The 15,858-nt window shown below is 36.1% G+C and overlaps 1 protein-coding gene across 2 annotated transcripts in view; it reads right to left on the bottom strand.

Annotated features, from left to right (window-relative positions):
* Positions 1 to 15,858, bottom strand: part of MAN2A1 (mannosidase alpha class 2A member 1) — a 161,462-nt gene that overhangs the window by 85,059 nt on the left and 60,545 nt on the right. For both annotated transcript variants that reach the window (XM_089909170.1, XM_022591499.3), the window contains exons 5-7: positions 12,667 to 12,794; positions 5,037 to 5,210; positions 2,134 to 2,320 (exon numbers count right to left, since the gene is read on the bottom strand). In XM_089909170.1, coding sequence (XP_089765296.1) covers positions 2,134 to 2,320; positions 5,037 to 5,210; positions 12,667 to 12,794 — 489 coding nt within the window. The remainder of the gene's footprint in view (positions 1 to 2,133; positions 2,321 to 5,036; positions 5,211 to 12,666; positions 12,795 to 15,858) is intronic.

Raw genomic sequence — 15,858 nt, 5'->3', positions numbered from 1 at the left:
GTACTCACTAATGCACAGTAAACTTATGACAAATGTACTGACCAACATCACATTTAAAGATGCACAGCTGCAATTCTCTTCATTTATTCTACCACGTAAGAAAGAGCAACTTAACTAGAACAAAGAAAAAAAGAATTCCCTGAAACATCAAATCACCTGACATGTGAATCATCAATCATATGTAAAATATATGGTACTAGAACAAAAACTGAACTTGTTGAAGAATGGTATTTCTTTATCTGCAAAGTAGAGGAACCTGATAAACTGAACTTATTAAATGTATCACCTGTACCTTATAGTTAAATTTCATTTTCTTTAGGGAATTAAAAAATCAAATGCCATTAAGCTGGAATGCCCATGTTTGATCTTTGTTCATCACAACTTCAAAAGGAAGGTGATATCTGCACAGGAATAACCAGCAGAGCTAAGACTTCAAGACTTGTAAGAAGTTTAAAAAAAAAACTATGTAGGTATTACATAGATTCTTTCATCCGTATGCCCCAGGTGCCTGGAAACCACTTTCAGAATCACTGGAACTGACTGACCACAAGATGTGTTCTTGGGGGGATGGAGGGGTAATCTTTGAAGGGTTCTATGATACAGCGACGGGATTACACAAAATGGTTCTCAGGTACTCTAAGGAGCACCCAAAAAAGAAAAAAACGGGCCTCAAAATATCTATGAGTGCACTGGGATTCCGGTTACCCTTCAAAAAGTCTCCTATCCCTGACCACTGGAGCTGAAAGGAGTGTAAATACCATTCAGTTACAGCTGTTTTCCCAAGTAGACAGGCAAGAATCCCCCCCCCCAAACATGCACACACACACACACACACACTGCCCCAATCCACCACCACTTCCTTTCCACTGCTCCTTTTGCTACATAATATACTGGATTACTCTCTTAGCCTAAGTAGCCTGACCCTAGAAAGCAGGCTGTTCAGGGTCTCCCATTGACCCTCACTTCTCTAGGAATCAAGAAAATGAAACCAGGTTGATCCCAAACCTTGGACAGTTTTTCAAAACAACTATGAAAGCCAGATTTTGATACAAAGGATCCATGGCTTCAAGAAGGCTGCCATGCTAAAATACTTTTTTGTCTGCCAGTGAGCGGCTCACACTGGAATGTTTTCTTTATGGCCACAAGGACACTCAATGCAAAGAGACCCAATCCCACCTTCATCCTCACACACACTTTTTTAAAAGCCTTTTTTTTTTTTTTAGTAGTTAATTCTTTTTTTTTTTTTAACATCTTTATTGGAGTATAATTGCTTTACAATGGTGTGTTAGTTTCTGCTTTATAACAAAGTGAATCAGTTATACATATATATATGCTCAAAAATAAAGAGATTTGAGCCCAGAGCAACGATCTTACAAGGCTATATTATTTTTCTAGCAGAGCTGAGTGGTTTATATTACAACACAATGTTTTATTTTAATGCATTACATGCCACTAATTTTAAAGTGAAGAAATTAAACTTTAAAAGCACCAGAATTAGAAGTATAGGTAGCTTGGTTTAATGAGATGCTTCCATCATTAGGACAGTTTTCTTCTAAGAAAAAAAAAAAATTCATTCCTTTGATTTTTATTTAAAAATCTTTAAGTATAAATATTCCTAATTAAAGTTTTCTATAAGTCAAAAACATCAGAAAGATGCAGATGTGTATTCATCAGAGCTGGGCAGCATTCACTATTACTGAAATTGTTGTTAAGGGAACAGATAATTACACTCTTTATGTGTTCCATTTCAATAAATGTGTCTTTGCAGTTGGGCTGCTTTTCTTACCAATTTATACCATAGAGACCGTAAGTTTTATTATCAACAAAAGTATATGAAATCAATCAAACACAGTAGAAGGCTTTTATAATGAGGGCAAAGGAGACAGTAATAACAGTGTATTATAGGTTATCCATTGTATATTAATCTACTATTGTTCACTTTCCATTAAGTTATAACATACAAGACAAATAGTCAAGGCTCTGGTATTTTTAAGTTGCTTTAGATCTAGTTTGAATGAATACCTTGAACAAGGATAAGCTGGCTACTAAAAACCATTTATTCAATCCTTCAGCAACAAGCCACTGATGCTTGCTTGTTCAAGATATTGTCTTACAAAATGCATATTTTCGTACCTGTTCTGGAGATTTCCAAGATATATTGTTTCTGGGGGGACTCCCCAGGGACAACCATATCTGCCTCCAGGAAGTCGTTTAAAATCAAACTGGCAGCATATTTTAGGATCAGGTCCGCAAGTGTGAGGGATGTCATAGCTGTAGAAGGGCATCATGTGGCAAAAAATATCTGTGACAGATCCCAGATCTAAAATAAAGAGCCAACAGACCTGCATTTATAAATTTTGTTTTCCCCAAACTGTTCAAATTTCCAGTACTTTATATATACATAATGCAAGCTCCACCCTAAATCAACAACCCCTTCAACTACTAGAACACACACCCAAGCAGCGTTTAATGACCACCAGCCAGAAGGAGGATACTCACATCTGTCTATCTACCTCTTCTATCTAAACTTAGCTGAGAGAGAAAAGCCCCACCATAAAGCAGCATCTGCTGACCTGGAAGGATATAAACTGAGCAGAAGCAAAAGTTATAACCAGCTCATCCAAAATTATGGCCGTGTCTATCCCTGGCTGCCAGCTCCGGCCACAACTGCTCCCACCTCAGGTAACAGGACACTCTGAGAGAGACCATTAGCGGCAGAGACTAGGTGAGAAGAGAGGAAGGGAGTAAAAAGGGGATCTGGAAGAATAAGGGAAGAAGAAGGAGGGGGTTGTGAAGATACTGGGGAAATACTGGTTTTGTAGTGATGAGAAAGAAGTGTACTCAGGAGAGTTTTGTGGAGTCACCCTGATGTTCACCAATAAAGAGCCAATGATGCTTTTCTCCATGGAGGCAGAGGAAAAGTAAAAGTAATTTTCAAAAGCAAAAAGAAGAATCAAAACAAAGCAAACAAAAAAGATACAGAAAACGAGCACTGGTTCCTGACACAGAATTGTTTTTAATTGAAACCTCAATGCCAGTATATGTTGATATCACTGCTTTCCAGAGGTCAAAAGCCTCCCACCAAGTAAGGCTGAAGGACTTCAATAAGAGTTAAAAGTGGTATCTTTTTATGATTCTGACCTGCAAATACCTCTTCCCCTTTATGTATGGATCTCCAATTCTCAGCAATGCATTGCTTTTATAAGAAAGACAGACAGCAAGAAAAAACAAACAAGCAACATGTACATTTAAAAAAACTGAAAACAACTGCTTCATTAAGAACCAGAACACACAAAGAAGCTCTACTTGATTCCAAAACATCATTTTAAAGCAACATGTCCAAATCTATCAGGTAAGTCTTAAAATATTCCAGTTTTCTCTCACACTCCATTTAGTTAAAATAATTACCAGGTCTTTTCCAAACTTTAAAGCTATTATAATCTGTACATTTGTGTGCTGTAAGTTGTTTCACTGAATCACATTCATGATTGTCACATCATGGATGCTGGTCGCTAATGCTTGCTATCTGCACAGAGGCTGTCATAGTCCCAGGACTTATGGCAACTTCCTTTCCTTTCTGCTATGAATCAAGGACATACTCCACATCCTACTACCTCTCTTCATGTCATACTATTTAGCAGCTCATTTACACATTTCAGTTTATCTGCTGTATTTGGTGGTGTTTGTCTTTTATCAAATTAGACTATAATTTTCTTATAAGCAAGATTTCTTCTTAACATGGTATTAAGTACATAAAAGTACTCAGTAATTTCCTGGTGATAGATATTTACGGGCAATTTGAATGTAAGCAATATTTTAAGTAGGGCTTCCTCAAATTAATAATCCTTTTTATAAAACAATTAGTATGCTCCTTTGCATTTGATCAAAGTATACAGGATGCAATCCCCTACAAGCTCTTGTTTTCCCTACAGATTAGGTTTAATTTTCCAGGATAAAAAATTATATAGCTAATATGTTTCCTTACTGAAAAAAACAACAGTACACATAAAGATACCATCTAAATTTACAAATGACTTTTCCGAAACACTTCAGGAGGGTCTTAGATTACACAGAGAAGCAAGTATGATGTCATGTAGTGATTTCTGAACATTGTCTTAGCAATGAAATCCTTTTTTTGGATGAGATTTTACCAAGAACTTAATACTGATGGTGGTATATACTAGGGGTTAGGGACCTGGGCTTTGGAACAGCACAGAACTGTATTCAAATCTCAGCTCTGTACCCACTACCTGTATGACTTTTGGCAAATGGCTTCACATATCTAAGCCTCCGTTTCTTCACCATTTAAAAGGGATAATTATAGGAACTAATTTAAAGAATTATAAAGATTCAATGAAAGAGTGAATATAAAGCATCTAACACCGTGCATGGCCAATAATAAGGACTCAATAAATAAAATTAAGTAAGAAAATAAGGTGTTCTGAATTACATGGGGGTTGGGAAAGGCAAAGGCCTCTCAGGAGGCCTAAATCTTGTCACCTCTGCCCCAGCAAAGAGCTGGAGAAGTACATCTTTAGAACACCTGCGTGCCCACAGAACAGTGTGAAAACAAGCGACACAGGTAATAGGAGAGCTGTTCTAGTAGGACAGGATTAAGGTTTTAAAAGGCAACTCTTACTAGATGCAGAGACAGGAGAGACAGAAGGAAGAAACACTGGCTGAATGAGAGATATATGACTGGACATTAGTTCTAATGCACATACAACTTTGTGATAAAACAGGTACTTTTTAAAAGAGAAGCAAGTGAAAGCATTACTTGCAAGAGACTAATTACTTGTATTTATTTACTTCCATTAGGCTTAAAAATCTACAATGTTCTATAGATAAATATCTTCACCAATGCTTAAAAGACTCCTGACACAAATACATTGAAAAAACAATTATGTGTATCTTTAGGCAACCATATTTTCAAGACTGACACTCTGAATAAAACCCATAACAGCATGAGTTCATAACCCCTGTGAAATAACATCTAGGTCAAGTGAGATCTTCAACTTTCATCAAACCCTACGTACCCCAATTCTGTCTCCAAAAAAACTCCAGCGTTTTATGAAATGCAAAATGTTTTTTAACTGCATAATGAACTCTCTGGATAAGCATGTGAGAAAATCCAGCACGTTTTAGAAGATAAGCCATTGTTGGTGAATGTCCAAAAGGATCGATAGACCAGCCAGACCGAGGTTTCACCCCTGTTGATAAAGAAAATGTGTTATTGTTTTAAATTGATAAATGAAACAGAAGAAGTCACAACACATTTAGACCCATCAGAGTTCTTTTGGTCTACTGGATTCTAAAATAAAGGGGCTGCCCAGCATTACCCTTAGTGAGCATTCCCAGCAGGACTCCCTGAGAGGAGGATACTGCCACTGCTGTGTTCTCCCGGGCAGGGTGAATAACACTGGAAGTTAATCAGTTGGAGGTGAAATAAGCACTCTGCCACCTGATAGATATTAGAAAGCTACTGCACTCAGTGGAGGCAGAGAAAGAATCAGGACCAAGTCACTGTCCTCTAGGATCTAACAGTCCTGTCTTCTGTGGAGACGCATAACCCAGCAACTCCCTGTTACATAATACAGAAAAGTAACCTAAGTCATTTCAACTTGCACTCCCCAACCCCAACATTAAGGGATTTTAAACTATCTTGTATAGCTTACAATAGTCCCAAATCATCATCATATACAGTAGCAGAAATGGCCAAAGTAACTGTACCATATTTCATTAAATCTTAAGACATTTTGATGCTGGTGCTTTCTACCAAGAATGGGTCAATAGAATTTTTCACACCTGACTCACACCAATTCTAAGAGTGAAGCCCTAAAGATACATCTCAATTTCACAGAGGATAAAATATAAAAAACATAATAAATGCACAGATTAGAATTAATGAAATAAGATTATTCATTGGGCATTATACAAATCTGATCTTTTATTTATTCAGGATTCTCAAAGAAGGCTTCTACAAACAACCTATAAATCGACACAAGTATAGAATTGTGCACATTTTTTTCACTCAAACACCTGTTTAGCACCTTTCATATGCCGAAGACTAAAAGAGGCCCTAGGATTACAAAAATGAGTCAGTCTTGATCCTGATTCTAGTTGCAGAGATTATGATGCAAATAGGTGTAACACAGGATAACAGAAAAGAGAACAGAGAGAACTCTGTAGAACAATATTGAAGATTAACACCGAGGTGAGAAGCCACCAAGGAGACTGAGAAGGAAAAGTCAGAACTGTCAGAGGACCAAGAGTATGTGTCAAAACTCAAAGTGACCATATAATTTGTCCATTTCACATATGTAATTTACCTCCAAAAAATTATAAAGAAATCTTGAACTCTAGTAATTTTGGGTTTTTGTGGTAGTATAGGTTTAGCAATTCTGAAACTTTCATGTATTTCAAGACTGAGTAAATTAGAATAAAGGAGCCAGGTTTTACACCGTTAAGAAAAGGAACTATAGAGTATGTAAATATGAAAGAGCAGAACCCTATGATACTGAGTTGAAATAGGAGATAGTAGTACTAACATGAATAAATATACATATATACACACAAATATATATTTAAACAAACTCTCTCTATATATACATATACACACACATGCACACACACATGCACACACACACACACACACACACACACACACACATTTCTTAGCTCAGTGCCATAACACCTCAGTACCAAACAACATTATCTTCAATCCCAGACTTTGACCTCTAAATGCCATGGTCTATTAAAAATAACCTTAAAGAAATTACTTATTCCAGGGCTGAGGCTAGGAAAGTACAAGATAACCCTGGAACATATTCTTGGGGCATAAATTAAAGAAATGGTCAAAGGGTCATGGGAACATATAAAAATAAATCAGGAGATAGCTGAAGGGGCTTCCACTGGCCAAATGCAGGACAACTGGGGAATCAAAATAAATACTAATAGTACTGGACTATAGCCCATTGAATAAAATAAGAACCCATGAGCTCACAAATAAATTGAAAATAAAAAGGAAAGCTCTTCCTTTTAGTATTAATAGAATACTAACTGATAATTATAGAAGCAATGATGGAATTAGAAAATCACCAATGGATCCTAAAACTAAAACATTAAAGTTTGATGAGGAACAGGATATTTACCTATTCTCAATGTATGTCCTACAAATTAGTTACTAATTTGAAAGGCAGAAAATGTAACAGTACAGTAAAGAAAATTAAAAGACACAACTTAAACAAGTGATCAAGAATAGCATCACCAATATGGGGACAAAGAGATGACAAGTGCCTTCTGACAGGATGCATTGAGGAAAACAGAAAATAACTACAGTGATATTCTTGCAAAATAAATTAGGTTAGATTACATAGATAGATCAGATAGATAAATAACCTAAAACTAATCATAAGGAAACAGAGAAAATAAAATTGAGAGACTTTCTACAACAGAGGTCTGCACTCCTCAAAAATATCAACGTCAATAAATCCAGAGAAAGGCTGAGGTCTGTTTCAGGTTAAGGAGACTAAAAGGACATGACAACTACAAGCAATACGTGATCCTAGGTTGGATTCTGGATTGGGAGGGGAAAAAGCAGTCTTTATTAAAAAACATTATTGAGACAATTGACAAAATTTGAATATAACCTGTGAACTAGATTGTAGTATTGCTAACGCTCCTGATTTGATAACTATCTTCTGCTTATCTAAGAAAACATCCTTATTTCTTAGGAAATAACATAATGAAGTACTGAGAGACGAAGAGACAAGATGCCTCCAGCTTACTCTCAAATGGTTCAGAAAAACACATATGGGAATCTAACTAGAGTCCCTTGGTATCCAGGGAAGATTGGTTTCAGGACCCCTGAAGATACCAGAATCTTTGGATGTCAAGTCATATAAAATGGTGTAGTAGTTGCATATAACCTACACACATCCTCTTGTATACAGGCATACCTCCAAGATACTGTGGGTTTGGTTCCAGACCACTGCAATAAAGCGAATATCACAATATTTTGGTTTCCCTGTACATATAAAAGTTATGTTTACGGTAGTCTATTAACTGTACAATAGCATTATGTCTAAAAAAATGTACACACCTTAGTTAAAAAATACTTTATATGTGGAGAAAAAAGAACCCTTGTACACTGTTGGTGGGAATGTAAATTGGTACAGCCACTATGGAAAACAGTATGGAGAAGTCTCAAAAATTTAAAAAGAGAACTACCATATGACCCAGCAATTCCACTCCTGGGTATTGATCTGAAGAAAACAAAACCACGAATTTGAAAAGATACATGTACCCCCATGTTCACTGCAGCATTATTTACAATAGCCAAGATATGGAAGCAACCTAAGTATCCACAGATGGATCAATGAATAAAAATAATGGTGGTGTGTGTGTGTGTATATATATGTGCGTGTATATATATATATATATATATACACGCACATATATATATATAATGGAATCCTATTCAGGCATATGAAAGAATGAAATCTTGTCATTTGTGAAAACACTGATGGAACTTGAGGACATATTTCTGATGAAATAAGCCAGACAGAAAAAGACAAATACTGTAATGATTTCACTTATATGTGGAAGCTAAAAAACAAAACGAATAAACATAATAAAACATAAACAGAGTCATAGATACAGAGAACAAACAGGTGGTTGCCAGAAGGGAGGGGGCTGGGAGGAGGAAAGAAATAGGTGAGGGAAATTAAGAGGTACAAACTTCCAGTTGCAAAATAAATGAGTCATGGGTATGAAATGTACAGTGTGGGGAATATAGTCAATAACTATGTAATATCTTTGCATGGTGCCATATCTAGACTTATCGTGATGATCAATTTGAAATGCATAGAAATATCGAATCACTATGCTGTATAACAGGAACTAACATAATGCTGTAGGTCAAATATACTTCAAAAACAAACAAACTTATAGAAAAAAGAGATCAGATCAATGGTTACTTCAGAGGTGAGGGTGGGAGAAGGAATTGAATGAAGACAGGCAAAAGGTAAACTTCCAGTTATAAAGATAAATAAGTACTAGGAATGTAATGTACAACACGATAAATATAATTAACACTGCTGTATGTTATATATGAAAGCTGTTAAGAGAGTCAAATCCTAAGAGTTCTCAGACAAGAGAAAATTGTTTTTTCTGTTTCTTTAATTTTGTATTTATATGAGGTGACAGATGTTCACTAAACTTGCTGAGATAATCTTTTCACGATGTATGTAAGTCAAATCACTATGCTGTATATCTTAAAGCTACACAGTGCTGTATATCAATTATATCTCAATAAAACTGGAAGAAAACCAAAACAAAATAAAACTTTGTTGCTAAAAATCAGCTAAGCATCGCTAGCCTTCAGCAAGTCATAATCCTTTTGCAATAGAAACAAAGATCACTGATCTCAGATCACCATAACAAATACATTAACAATGAAAAAGTCTGAAATATTGCTAGAATTACCAAAATGTGACACAGAGACACAAAGTGAACAAATGCTGTTGGAAAAATGACACCAACAAACTTGCTCAACACAGGGCTGTGACAAATTTTCAATCTGTAAAAAACGTAGTATCTGTGAAACACAGTAAAATGAGGTATGCCTATAATTTAAATCACCTCCAGATTACTTATAATACACAATGTAAATGCTATGTAAATAGTGATAAATACAATGTAAATACTATGTAAGTAGCTGCCAGGCATGGCAAATTCAAGTTTTGCTATTTGAAACTTTCCAGATTTTTTTTTCAATTATTTTCTGTCCACTGTTGGTTGAATCATCAGATATGGAACTGGTGAATACAGAGGGCCAACCCTACAGGATATATAGGAGCCCCTCTCAAATACTATCATGCGACTCTATAAATTTGAAATGAAATGAAATTAAGCTATAAAATTAAAAAAAAGGAGTATGTGTTGTCCCAAATAACTAGGACAGAATAAGCTTACAAACAAGAATAAAAATCAACATGAAAAGTTAGTGATGCCTGAGACTTCATCATCACTGATGATCTTTTCCGTATCAAAATCACCTGATACACAGGAATAGCAAGCTAGCTGCAACAGATTAAAGAATCCCTGAGAAGTAATGATGTAGAAGAGAAAGAACATAAACTACATTTTTAAAAACTGATACGAAATGAGGTAGAAGCTAGGGAGAGACCTAGAGAGGATCCCAGTATCCTTCTAGGATTTTCCTTGGTATAAGCGAATCTTTTTTTTTAAAGGGGGCAAGTGACAAACTTAGGGGGGAAATGCAGTATATGAAAAATCCAAAATTTTATAAAGAGGGTACGTATGCCAATAAAACCAGGAAAGATTTTGTGTTTTCATGTAAGAACAAGACTGTCAAAATATAAAAAAGTAAAAACAAGAAAAATTACAGGAAACAATCATTAAAAAGAGTAAAATACATCATTCAGTTTTTGGCAAATCTAATAGACTTAAAAATTAGAACATGAGCAACATGAATAATATAATTAATAAAACTGGATTATTCCAAATATATCTAATATTAAAGCTTAAGAGGAGTCAGAGAACAGTTACAAAATGGATATTTTAGGCAAAAGATAACCTTAAAAACTCAAACTTAGTTTCTAATGGTCAAATTTATATAATAAAGTTAGTAAAAGCAGAAATTAACCACCAAAGACTAAACAATTTTAAAAGTATACCAAACCAAATGTAAAAACAGTGTCCAAAACAACATGTTGCTCTAAACTGTTTAAACAAAACTGAGAACACTACTCTAATTTACAAGGTGCAGAGTTACATTTGTCAAAACTCAAACTCTACAGTTAAGATTTATGTGTTGCACTGCATGTAAATTACACATCCATAAAAGCTAAACATAAAAAAAAATCCACAAAAACTGAGGTTTATAAAGTGAATATTTTGGCTTAGAATATAATTATTTAAGAAAAGTGGCACTGAGTAGGGGGTCCCCAAGTCCACTCCCAGATTTCACGACTTAAGAAAACTTACAGCACTAGACATATAGTCATACTCACAGCTTTGATTTATTATAGTGAAAAGATACAAAGAAAAATCAGCAAAGAGAAAAGGCACACAGGGCAGAGTCCACAGGAAACCAGGCACAAGCTTCTAAGAGTTCTCTCCCTGTGGATCACCCAGGATGAGTTAATTACTCCACCAGTGAATGGTGACAATACCTGAAATGCTGTCAACCCAGAAAGCTCACTAGAGACTCAGTGTCCAAGGTTTTTACTGGGGTCTGGTCATGCAGGCACCCTCTGTCTAGTACATAATATGATTCTAGACTCCCAGAAGGGAAACAAATGTTTAGCATACACTGCCTGTTTGTATAGTTTAAACACAGTGAGTCACTCATCATTTAAGAAATCCAAGTCCTCAGACACCAGCCAACAGCCAACTTTGCAAGCAAGATCTTTCTAAGGATAGCAGTTTCAGATCTGCTATGTTAACTCTTTTCAGCACAGGTATGATATTTGCAACTTACTCTATAACAATCGCAACAATAACAATATGGAAAGAGGAAAAAATAAGGCAAATGTGTCAAAATAATGACTGGTGAATCTGGTTGGGGGCCTTATGGGAGTTCTTTGTAGTATTCCTACAACTTTTAAGTTTGAAATTATTCCAAAATAAAAAGTGAAAAAAATATTAATGGGGGTGGGGGGATTTTATCCCTAACAGAAGAATACTTTAAAATAATAAAATATTTAGAAATAACTTCAATAAAAACATGTATATTTACCATAAACTACAAAATTGTACTGAGAGATATGAAATATTTGAAAACAATTACATACCATGTTGCAGAATGCAAATATTCGATACCACAAAGATTTCGAGTAGTCCTATGTTCTTATGAGTTGTATGAACATCTGATTTTATCAGTTCAGAATACCCTTCCCCACTTCTTGTTGTAACAGGATACTTCTTCCCCATGGAGGACCCATTCACATGGTTCAGGCAAGGCTGACCCTGCCCCAAACCACTTTCCCCACATGATCATTTCCATCAAATTAACCAGGTCTCAGTGATTTCAGCTCCTTTAACTCTGGCCTCAGTAAACTGGCTCAAAGATAAGCGCCTAACCCAAAGTGGGTCAATTAGGTAAGGTATTAAGGAAAACTCCTCCTAATTGTTAGACCAAGAAGATCAGAGTCCTGGTTGTCTACGGCAGAGTCAAGGGACAGTATCCCGACGACATAATCTAAGTCCTCTGGATCCAACCTTACCTGAAGCTACCCTATCTCTGGAATTCTCAATGACAAAACTAACGTTTTTCTTTCCTTTTTTCTTTCTTTGCTTAAGCTAGTAAACTAGGTTTTTGCCTTTTATGATCAAGTGTCTTAACTAATATATAATTAAAATCCCAGGGGGATAGTTTTAGAAAAAAATACTAAAATTAATAAATAGGTAAAATTGATAAATAGGTGAAACAGGGTAGATGACCCTAAGAGTGACCATATTATATCTATGTAACTGAGTTTACGATCCAAGAAACATCATAAATCAATAAAAAAATAAATTATTCAGTAATAATCAGTGCTAGAAAAATTAGTTATTAAAAAAAAAAAAGCCCCATCTCACATTCCCCAAAATTAATTTTCTGAAGCAGTCCAAATGAAAGAGAAAGATACGAATACATACCTAGATTTTTTTCCAGCCACTGATGTCCTTCAATTAGTTGGTCAATTAAGGCAAAATAATGTGGAGCAGCTTCATCAGGCATAACCCAGCCACCTGTCACAATTTCAAACTGACCGTTTTCTAGTAAACTAGGGAGAAAATAACATAAGAGTTTACATTAACATATATAAGAAAAGTTCAAATAAAAATGTAAGACATCATAAACATTAGAGACAGCCTTTAAATGTAACCAGTATTCACACTAGTTGTTAATTTTTTTTTTTTTAACCAGTGGATGAATTTCAACTTTGGGACCCTGGTGATAAGGTGTCTTTAGTAAAGTATCTGCTCCTCCTGCCCTAGGCAAAGCCATGCAGGTCACTCTGCAAGTTCTATTTCATAAGGGTATAATCTCCCACACAACTTCAAAGATTCCTGATGTCAGCAGCCTCGTCTGATTTACTTCTGGATCTGGCCGAGCACCTAGCAAATACCTGAGTATATGCTTGATGAATGTTAATTGGAGGATTGTCATTTTAAGCACAATATTTGTTTCATTACACCTATGCTGAAAAATCAGGACTTATTTTAGTACTTCTGACACTGATAAGTTAATCATGCAAACTACAAAAGTAATAAAAATAAAAGTAAAGCTAGTAAATATCACATGCTTCTGGGAATACAGAAAACATTATAAAGCACCCTGCTCCAGTCAATTATAATGTAGGCTATATAGTTTATCTTTCATTACTGAGCCAAAAGTTCTAACATTATCATTATCTGTTCATTGAGTGCTCTTTACCATAATACTACACAAAGTAACTAGACCACAGCCCTGGAGAACTAAATTGTTACAAGAAGATACCTTCCTCAGAGACAGAAAAAAATCATCAACTATTGGGCTTCCCTGGTGGCGCAGTGGTTGACAGTCCGCCTGCCGATGCAGGGGACACGGGTTCGTGCCCCGGTCTGGGAAGATCCCACATGCCGTGGAGCGGCTGGGCCCATGAGCCATGGCCGCTGAACCTGCGCGTCTGGAGCCTGTGCTCCGCAACGGGAGAGGCCACAGCAGTGAGAGGCCCGCGTACCGCCAAAAAAAACCCAAAAAAACCACCAACTATTAAAAATTTGAAGAACTACCTGAGGAAGTGTAAATGTCAAGAACTTAAGCAAGTCTTTTAAGTGCCACAGACTTCTGAGTTTGCGACAAGGTGGTTTTGAAAACAATGTAAAATTTCAGAAGCAAAAGCAGTTTTAATAAGGATAAACATCACTGAATGCCTGTAGCTAACAGCCAAGCACCAAGCCAAATTTAGTTGAAACAGACCAGAGGCATAAAGAATAAACATTTTCCTACAAGGCATGTAACAAAGCCACAGCATTAACAGAACATCCAATTTTTTCAAACATATGCATGATCATAGAACCAATGACAGAGTGGATAATGGACACAATTTCTAAAAATGAATGAATACATGAATGATTTCCTTGTACAAAATAAAAAGAGATTAACTACATCTGTATTACCATGGGGATCACCAAATAATACAATTTCATATGGAGAATATGATGGCTCATTATATAGTGTCTAAAGAAACTCCAATGTTCCAGTCAAACCTCAGATTCTCACAGGCCCACATCAAGAACTTTTAAGAAAGAAGCTGGAAATTTCTGAAAATTGTATTTCTTTAAGAACACAACTAAATCCAAGGCTATTTTGTCCCACTCTTACTGCCTATGGGACTTTGCTTACAGTTAGTTCTTCTTGTCTTTCTGGTGATTGCCTGATTTAGCCACACCCTGGAAGCCATGGACCAGTCCCACCCCTTATGCCTATGAGCAGTATTTCGAAGCCTGAGATGTCAGGACAGATTTGGGACTTAATCTCTAGTCATCAAATATAGAAACTTGACCTCCTTATCTCAGTATTCCAATAAACAGATCTTCTGGAAAATATCAGAAATAAGTTGGTCAAAACAAATTCTTTGCTGCTCTTGAATAGAGAATAGAAACTATAAATTAAGTAATCTGAATATTAAATGGAAAAAAATCACTCCAATGATGGAATTTCTCACCTATATCAAGTTTTATTTTGCTACATATTCCCTGTTCCATAGGCATAAATGGCCTCCAAGAAACAGCCAACCAAGCAAAGAATGACACATATTATATTTCCTCAGCTCTATCTGTGAATAATTTATCCCTTCCCCCTCTGCATGATGCCTGAGATGCTACTGTGATCGTGTACAGAGTTCTTATCTGTACACAATGATTACTTTAAAGACTATCCTATCTATTACTATGGGGGAGACATGAAAGCCTCTCACTCATTAAAATGTTTTTCAGGATTTTCTTATCTATTCTCTCCTATCTTTCCCAACCTGGCTGATCCCAGCTGCCCTCATTTCTCAGCTCAAATAAAAGTCTCTGGGACACCCACAAAGTCTCTGGGCCACAGAGCCTAAATCAACACTCCCACTGTACCTCCACACTCTATCACACAATAGTATTTTTCACAAACCAGAATGGCCTTGTTCATTTACTGCTTCCTCTCCCTCCTCACCCCACCCACCATTATAACATAATCTCCAAGAGAGCAAGGACCAGGACATGTTTTGTTCACTTTTCCAGGCCCAGCACTGAGAAGCTTACTTGGCATTTAATGGGTACTCTCTGTTGTTAGATGAAGAGGGAATGAGTGAATGAGATTCTCAGTTTAAAATGAGTAGTAACATAAAGTTTGTTATTAGATGAAGTTCACAGACATATGCAAAATAAGTTGAACAGGGAAGGGTCAGTTAAAAAGGAGTGTGAATAATATAGGTATAAAGTGACATGACCTGGAATATGATTCATGTGGGAGAAATGAACGGGGAGGGAGAGAGAGGAGATGCTTCATGAAGCATCAGTGGGAATCGAGAAATATCTTGACATAGAAGAAAGGATTAAAGTACGAATGACTTAGGGTTTTGATTCCAGGGGTCTAATGGGGTGGTGGTAATACACATAGACAGTGCAGTTCAGTTGAGAAGGGAATCATTTTGCAGTAATAAATGTAAACTTGGATAAGGCTATTTGATGTGACAGTGAGGCAGCCAAAAGGACCTAACTGAAAAAGAAAACTAAGTTTAGGGGAAAAGCCCAATGTAAAATTAAGTTTTGGAGGAATGAAATAGAGAAGGATGGGAAGTCTGGAGAAAACAGTCAAAAGGA

This window comes from Delphinapterus leucas, chromosome 3 (assembly GCF_059928025.1).
Source record: "Delphinapterus leucas isolate spDelLeu-1000000601 "Yukka" chromosome 3, BTC_Dleu_Yukka2, whole genome shotgun sequence".
Taxonomy (NCBI): Eukaryota; Metazoa; Chordata; class Mammalia; order Artiodactyla; family Monodontidae; genus Delphinapterus; species Delphinapterus leucas.
This window is presented reverse-complemented; position numbering and strand designations above follow the sequence as displayed.